The 8,801-nt window shown below is 43.3% G+C and overlaps 1 protein-coding gene across 1 annotated transcript; it reads left to right on the top strand.

Moving 5' to 3' along the window:
* The first annotated feature begins 553 nt into the window (after positions 1–553).
* On the top strand, positions 554–2,827 carry LOC115669418 (tropinone reductase homolog At5g06060-like). The gene is made up of 5 exons (XM_056319896.1): positions 554–760; positions 1,623–1,830; positions 1,942–2,158; positions 2,258–2,364; positions 2,479–2,827. The coding sequence occupies exons 1-5, from the start codon at positions 639–641 to the stop codon at positions 2,665–2,667; spliced, it is 843 nt and encodes a 280-aa protein (XP_056175871.1). The 5' UTR covers positions 554–638; the 3' UTR covers positions 2,668–2,827.
* The last annotated feature ends 5,974 nt before the right edge of the window (positions 2,828–8,801 follow it).

The following is an 8,801-nucleotide window of genomic DNA, read 5'->3' on the forward strand; positions in this document are numbered from 1 at the left end:
TTATTTGAAATAAAATCCTCTTTGGGCCTTCATTTGAGAAAATTACTCCACTTCGGGCTTTTATTTGAAAATTTGTCTATATTAGATATATTTAGATCCTATTTAGGACTTTTTAGTTTCTTTTTTTGGCTTTCTCAAATTAGTAATTGCAAATTTTCTAATAAAAATTATAATCAAAACATTTAACATGACCTTAGACGTTAATATTTACCGATATACTTTTACACTGTCAGGTTATTCATTAGTAAATATGTAAGTCAAATCATAAACGTCAAGGGCAAAAGATAAACATCAAAATGTTCAAACTCAAAGCAACTGAAAATCAGTTCGAACACAAGGGGCGAAACGATACATGGAACCCCTATTTACATAGTAACAGCAATGCGTCAACTATTGGTCTTGTGAAATCTTATCATGCGGCGCCCACGTAAGATTCATGAAATGAACAGTTATGTTTGCAGACTTCTATGACCGTACGTAAGTGGTCTGTCCACCATATTTGTGTGGTCAGGAAGCCTCTTCCAATTGCCGTCTCTCTCTCAACCGGTGAAGGACTTACATAACACAGGTGGAGAGTTAGAGAGACGCATCAGACCCAAAAAGAAACAAGAGTGCATAGAAAGAGAAAGAGAGAGAGAATGGCTCAAGAGGGGAAAGGGACTACTGCAGGTAGATGTAGCAGTCGCAACAACGAGGGCGAAAACAGGTGGTCGCTTCGGGGAATGACCGCTCTCATCACCGGCGGAACCAAAGGAATTGGGTCTCTCTCTCTCGCCGAACACTTTGTTCTTTTGTGTAGATGATTTCGATGATTGATTGTCTGTTGTGATTTAGGTTGGGGAAGAAAACATCATGATTTAGGCATTTGAAGACCATCATCAATCTTGAAATCTCGTTCCTCAATAATAATTTGAGTGATAGTAGTAGGATTGTGCACTGACTATGTCCATCTCGGGAAAAGGTACTTCTTGTCCCGGCCAGAACAAATTGAACCTAGAATTTTAAGGCCGAGCACAACCCTACCCAGAACAAATCGAGCCAAGATGGATAAATTTAAGCACTTTATTCCATCATATCTGGCCTCAAAAGAATTATTCTGACCAGAGCGCGTCAAACCGGCTTCCGACCATCAAGATTTTTTGAACCGCCCGAGTGATAGCGGATGCTTTTGAATTCAATAATGTTCGATTCCACAGATAAAAAGCTAGACAATTGATATCATCACCACTTAAAACTCCATATGATGGAAATGACGAGAGACTTGATTAGAGAGCTCAATTACTTTGAAAGCGTCATTGCTGGGTGACTGATTCATCCCTAATGTTTTTTAAGTTATGTGGCCTTTAGACATTGGTAGCTCATTTGAGATATCATTAGCTAATAGAATTTGCTTCTCCTTTTGTGATTTCCCAAATAAAAATCCAGTGCATTCAAAGGCTTTAATTGTTGGTTTGACTTCAATTGCGAATGCAGCCAAATCTTCCGCACTTAACATTCCTGGGTATCGCATGTACTGAGGTCTTGTCACGTGGAATTTCTTCCTCTGGAAAAGAAAAGGGCTTAATCTCTTCTTGTTTGCAATTACAAGTTGGTGAGTAATCATAATGCTGTACCATGATTAGGCATGCCATTGTGGAGGAACTAGCGGGGCTTGGGGCGACCGTGTATACCTGCTCCAGAAATGAAGCCGAAATTAATGAATGCTTGGAAGATTGGAAGAGAAAGGGTTTCCGAGTCTTGGGTTCGGTTTGCGATGTTTCCTCAAAATCGGAGCGAGAGAAGCTGATGCTCACCGTGTCCTCCCTCTTCAACGGCAAGCTCAACATCCTGGTAAGTCTAAGTTGTCTTTGATCCCGTGGAACTAATAACGATATTAATAACTAGGTCGCAGTTTGCGCTTGTCTTTCAATGGATTTTGTTCTTGGTTTTCATTTGTGGTAGATAAACAACGTTGGGACCAACACTAAAAAGACGGCCGTGGATTACACAGCGGAAGATTTTTCCTTCATCATGACAACTAACTTCAAATCGGCTTACCATCTGAGCCAGCTCGCTCATCCCCTTCTCAAGGCCTCGGGAGCTGAAAGTATTGTGTTCTTGTCATCTGTCAGCGGCGTTGTTTCAGTGAATAGCGGATCAATTTACTCGGCCACAAAAGGTAAATAAACATTATCATAAGTAACTATCTAAACACTATAAATATGGAGCTAAACAAATTGCGTCTGTTTTCTGTTTCTGTATCCAAATTGATTGGCAGGAGCAATGAACCAGTTGACCAAGAATTTGGCATGCGAATGGGCTAAGGACAACATAAGAAGCAACTCTGTTGCACCTTGGTTCATAATGACTCCACTAGCCGAGCCTGTAATTTGATCTCCGAAGACTTTAAATTTTCTCTCCTGCTCGAAAATAGTTCACTACATAGGTTTTGACCATGTTTGCCATCATGATCTAATGTTAACTCAAATTTCGTCGCAGGTACTTAGTGACAAGAAGTTTCATGAGGAGGTGATAGCAAGGACGCCGCTCGGCCGCACCGGAGAGCCGGAGGAAGTGTCATCGTTAGTGGCCTTCCTGTGCTTGCCAGCTGCCTCTTACATAACGGGGCAGATCATTTGTGTTGATGGAGGGTTCACCGTTAATGGCTTCTTATTTCCGAGAGCATAAGTCTAGCTTTCTTCTGCCTCTAAGATGTTCATGGCGCATTGTCGTTGCAGGGACAAAGAAGTTTTTTAACCAATAATAGCAACATCTATGTACATTAATGTGTGTGCGTGGACAATTTCGTGTTCATACATAAGTATAAGGGAGAGTAGTTTCCATGCTACTCGTACTTTCATCTACTCCCACCTTCTATTCTCACTCGTCGAAAATTTTTCAAATTAATCCTAAATCTGTTATAAAGATATCAATTTAGTTTTAAACTTTTAAATTTTGTTGATGTAATCTTGCTTTTCGTAAAAAATGTCAATAAAGTTATTCCGGCCAATTTTTTCTAAAAATGTTAACGTGGCAGTTAGTCGTAGCCAGTTTACCTTAACGGCACAGTGGTTTTTTTTTTTTTTTTGTAATTTTCACCCTCAATTTTTTCCACAATTGTTGGACGGCCCGCAATTTGAAGGTAGACAAAAATATGTCCACCTCACGAACGCCTCTGCAAATCGGCGTCGCCACCCACCTCTCGCATAAACCGCCATTGCTCTGCTTCCAGAGAGGGAGAGGGGCAAAGGCAAAAAAGAGCATCAAGCTTTAAGATTCAGTCCAATGGCCAAGTGTTTTACCTTCGCGGCGACGAGGCACTAGTGCCTCTGCTTCTCCTTCCCGCAGTCTGGCGTCAAGTCCACCGTCACCGACCTGGCGACCTTGGCGACAGCACGGTGATGCAATGTTGTTGGTGTTAGAACATGTTGTATAGTTTTGTAGGTTTTCCTTTACATCTCTTCTTTCTCTTTGGTCCCACATAGGAAGAATGCTAGGCTCCTTTACTCCTCTAAGCCTATATAAAGGCTTCTCATGTACATTGTTTCATACACCATTATAAGGGAACAAATACCATTCTCTTTTAATCTTTCTTTCTTATCATGGTATCAAAGCCAGGTTCATTGTCTTGAAGAGTATGCTCTGCGGTTGCCATCAATTGGATCTTCCGCATTAGAAATTAAGACAATGAGCTCATTATTTTTTAAAGTATGCTCTGCGGTTGCCATAAATTGGATCTTTCGCATCAGAAATTAAGATAATGAGTTTAGGGCTTTTGGGCCATCATCCTTGCTCGTTCTAATCCGCGCTTCTTCTTTCTCGATCCTTTCGATCACCTCAATCCATATTTCTAGCTTTGCTAGTGATTTCTTTTTCTGTCGTCATGGGTGATTCTAGTGACTGTATTGATGTCAAACTCGATGGTTCAAACTATTCTCTTTGGAAACCATCGGCAATGGCAGCACTTGTTTACCGCGACTTGTTTGAGCATGTTGAGGGACTTTGTCCTTGTCCTGGTGCTCTTAAAAGTGACTCATCTGATGAAGTTGCGAAACGTGCCGCTGAAATTCGAGCATGGAAAGTTGCTGATCGGAAGGCATGGGCTATCATTTTTGGTTCCATTGATCCTGCTCTTTGCCCACAATTTTCTAATGTTGTTGAGGCGAAAAGTTTATGGGATCAACTTGCCGAGATGTTCACCCAGACAAGAGACATTCGAGTTTATCAGTTGGAGCAAGAAGTTTACAGTGCTACGCAAGGGTCTCGCTCTATTCGAGATTTCTACAATTACATGCACTCACTTTGGAGTCAACTGGATATTCTTGCTCCTATTCTCTGCCCATCATGCCTGAACTGTACTCGGTGTCCATCTACTCGGCTTCAGACTCAAGATAGGCACCGTCTACATTCTTTTCTTATGAAGCTCGGCTCTCCTTATGAAGGTGTTCGCAGCCAACTTCTTCACCGCTCTCCAAGACCATCCCTCCTTGACGCTGTCAAAGAATTACAGTCTAAGGAAACTCGTCTTGGTCTTCTTTCCTCCTCGGCAGTTCCTGATTCAACTGCTATTTTGGCTGCTCCACCACATGTTCTGCCTACAGTTTTGGCTGCTCCACCACGTCCTTCGCCTACTCGTGGTCCTCGCCGCCTTTCATGTACGTATTGTCATCGTCCTGGTCATGACAAGTCACATTGTTGGAAGAAGAGGAATGCTTCACGCCTTTCTGCATCACCACGAGTCACTACCGCATCTCCAATCTCTCAACCTATTACTCTGGTTTCTCCCTCTACGGATGACCGTATTGCTGCTCTTGAGGCCCAACTTGCCCGATTGAGTCCTTCTCTACTCAGGTCTTTTCCCGATTCTGGTACTTTTACATCTCTCTCATCTGCTGGAAGCATCGCTGCAGCTACTCCACCTTCAGGTGATATTTCTACTACTTGGGTACTTGACTCAGGAGCTGCTAGACATATGTCTACTTCCGCTGTTTTTCTTACTAAGCTCTCTGAGCTCAAGCAACCAGCACATTTCTTTACTGCTAATGGTTCTCCTTTACTAGCTATCCGACAGGGTACTCTTACCGTCTCTAAAGATTTCAATGTTCCTGATGTGTTACATGTTCCCTCTTTGGCTCTCAATTTATTATCTGTTGGACAACTCACCGATGCTGGATGTACTGTAAGCTTTACAAATAGCTCTTGCTTTGTGCAGGATCGTTTGAGTGGCAAGATGATTGGCAGGGGCAGTAGACGGGATGGACTTTATATTATGCAACATCTCCATCTTCCAACTTCCTCTCTTCCTCATCTTGTGTTGGCTACCCTCGATCTTGCTCCGTGGCATCAGCGTCTTGGACATATTCCGTCTTCTCGTCTCATCGTCCTTCACCATCAAGGTGCTTTGGGTCCTATTTCTTCCGGTAGTCTTCCTCCATGTTCTATCTGCCCTTTGGCCAAGCAATCTGCTAAGCCTTTTCCTGTTAGTAACTCTAGAACTAGTGCGATCTTCGATCTTGTTCATTCTGATGTTTGGGGTCCTGCCCCGCTCTCTTCCAAGAGTGGTTTCAAATATTATGTATCTTTTATTGATGATTATTCTCGTTATACATGGGTCTATCTTACGCGTCAACGTAGTGATTTCTTTACCATCTATCAGTCTTTTACTTCCATGGTTTCCACACAATTTAATACAAAAATCAAAGTTTTCCGTTCAGATTCAGGGGGAGAATATCTCTCTGGTGTCTTTCGTTCCCTCTTAGCTAGTGATGGTACACTTCCTCAGTTATCTTGTCCTGGGGTTCCAGCTCAAAATGGAGTTGCTGAACGCAAGCACCGTCATATTCTAGAGACCACTCGTGCCCTCTTACTTAGCACATCCGTTCCCACTGAGTTCTGGGCTGAGGCTCTTCTCACGGTTGTTCATCTAATTAATCGCCTACCCTCATCTGTTCTCCATCAAGACACCCCGTTTCAGCATCTCTACTCTCGACCTCCTAGCTATAATCATCTTCGAGTTTTTGGATGTACTTGTTTTGTCATTCTTCCACTCACTGAACGTGCAAAGCTTACCGCTCGCTCTATCCCATGTGCATTCTTGGGTTACAGCACTGAGCACAAAGGTTATCGTTGTTATGACCCAAATGCGCGACGTGTACGTATTTCTCGTGATGTTATGTTTCATGAACACATCTCTTTCTTTCCGACAAATACTACACCTCATGTTTCGTCTCCTATTCCATTTATGGATTTTCCTGTTGATCCTCTACTTGACCCTTCTAGTCCCTCTTCTACATCGGATCTAGATATATTGCCACCTTCTCCATCTTCACCTATCCCTTATACTGCACCTCCTGCTGTATCTGCCCTCGACGATTCTGCACAACTAGAGCCACGCCGTAATCCTCCTCGAGATCGGCGTCCACCTACCCGGTATGTTGCTGCTACTTCTTATTCTACTGAGTTTGGATCCTTTTTAGCTGCTGTTCATGCTGTGCAAGAACCTAATAGTTATCGCGAGGCGGTTCGGCATGTAGAATGGCGCCGAGGCTATGTACGAGAACTCTCGGCTTTGGAAATCTTGGTACTTGGGAGCTTGTGCCTCTTCCTCCAGGTCGCTCCCTCGTATCTTGCCGATGGATATATAAGATTAAGACTCGTTCTGATGGCAGTATTGAGCGTTACAAAGCTCGTCTGGTTGCTCGAGATTTCTCGCAAGAGTATGGTATCGACTATGAGGAGACCTTTGCTCCCGTAGCAAAGATGACATCTGTCCGTGCTTTATTAGCTGTTGCTTCAATTCGCAGTTGGCCTCTCTTTCAGCTTGATGTGAAGAATGCTTTTCTTCACGGTGATCTTCGAGGAAGATATCTTTATGCAACCTCCGCTTTGGTCTTGCTCATACCTGCGGACGGGTTTGCCGCTTGCGACGGGCTCTTTATGGTCTCAAACAGGCCCCTCGTGCTTGGTTTGAGAAGTTCAGTGATACTATTCAGTCTGCTGGTTTCATTCAAAGTGAGGCTGATCATGCTATGTTTGTTCATACCTCTTCTTCAGGCTGCACTATTCTTCTTCTTTATGTTGATGATATGGTCATCACCGGAGATGATCATGACCATATTGAGCATACCAAGCGGCACCTTCAGCAACATTTTGCCATAAAGGATCTAGGACCACTGCGCTATTTTCTTGGGCTTGAGATTGCTCGTAGTTCACGTGGTATTCTCATTTCTCAGCAGAAATATACCGCTGATATTCTGTCCAGGGCTGCTCTATCAGATTTATGTACTGCTGCCACTCCTATTGAGCTCAATAAGAAGTTTTGCCCAGACGATGGAGAACCTCTTTCTGATGTCACCCTCTATCGGACCTTGGTTGGCAGTCTTATTTATCTTACTATCTCCCGACCCGATATCGCCTATGCTGTTCATGTTGTCAGTCAGTTTGTTATTGCTCCTCGAACAACTCATTATGCAGCTGTTCTAAGGATTCTGCGCTATCTTCGAGGCACTTTATCGCGCTCCTTATTTCTACCATCTTCTTCTGCTCTCAAGTTACGTGCCTATTCTGATGCTGATTGGGCTTCCAATGTCAATGATCGCAAATCTATCACTGGTTATTGCATTTTTCTTGGCGATTCACTTATTTCTTGGCGTTCCAAGAAACAACATATTGTCTCACGCTCTTCTACAGAGTCCGAGTATCGTGCTATGGCCGACACTACTGTTGAGATTGTTTGGTTTCGCCGCTTACTTGCTGATATGGGAGTTTCACTTCTGGATCATACTCCTCTGCATTGTGACAACAAGAGTGCCATTCATATCGGTGCAAATCCAGTCTTTCATGAGCGTACCAAACATATTGAGATCGATTGTCATCTGACTCGTCATCATCTCCAAGCTCGCACTATTTCACTTCCTTTTGTTGGAACTGAGAATCAACTTGCCAATTGTTTTACGAAGGCTCTTACATCACAACGATTTAAATTTCTTCTTTCCAAACTCTCGTTATTTGATCCACCTTGAGTTTGAGGGGGGTGTTAGAACATGTTGTATAGTTTTGTAGGTTTTCCTTTACATCTCTTCTTTCTCTTTGGTCCCACATAGGAAGAATGCTAGGCTCCTTTACTCCTCTAAGCCTATATAAAGGCTTCTCATGTACATTGTTTCATACACCATTATAAGAAAACAAATACCATTCTCTTTTAATCTTTCTTTCTTATCAGTTGGGTCCACAAGACTCCCAAGCTGGTGAGGCCCAACCTCCTCCTCATCCACGGCATCGGAGCCAATGGAATGTGGTGGTGGAATGACTTCGTCTCCCCACTCGCTGCCCGCATCATCGTGTACGACCCCGACTTCGGTCTTCTTTGCAGACTCGTTCACGATGAGGCACGAGCGGAGTGAGCAATTCCAAGCCCGGGGCGCGGTTGCTCTAATGGAGGCAATTGATGTGAAGAAGATGAATGTGGTGGGGATGAGCTACGGAGGGTTTGTGGCGTAAAGCGTGGGGGTTCAATTTGGAGAGAGGGTGGACGAAATGGTGATGATTTGCGCGAGGGTGTGCTTGGAGAAGGACATGAACAATATGAACAGAAGAAGGAAAGGAAGATGAACCACACCCACAAAGGAAACAAAAAAGAGAGTTCAGAAAACGAGATAAAAATAACACTATTTTGTCCTTGTCATATCGCCGATTATGTTACCTAAGACGATTCATGATAACTGGATCATTACATAAGTATTTTTAGACGAAAATTAACCGGAAATACTCCATTAAAACTATGAGAATGAACGAACCGTGTCTAACGGGTCGGGCACCCAGGA

The sequence above is a fragment of the Syzygium oleosum genome, unplaced genomic scaffold, assembly GCF_021117445.2.
Source record: "Syzygium oleosum isolate NSW1041296 unplaced genomic scaffold, Sole_v2.1 Sole_v2.19, whole genome shotgun sequence".
NCBI lineage: Eukaryota > Viridiplantae > Streptophyta > Magnoliopsida > Myrtales > Myrtaceae > Syzygium > Syzygium oleosum.

Coding starts and splice junctions, on each gene's coding strand:
- LOC115669418 (XM_056319896.1), top strand. CDS start 639: ATGGCTCAAGAGGGGAAAGGGACTACTGCAGGTAGATGTAGCAGTCGC. Junction 1,831..1,941: donor ACGGCAAGCTCAACATCCTG/GTAAGTCTAAGT, acceptor CATTTGTGGTAG/ATAAACAACGTTGGGACCAA. Junction 2,159..2,257: donor AATTTACTCGGCCACAAAAG/GTAAATAAACAT, acceptor ATTGATTGGCAG/GAGCAATGAACCAGTTGACC.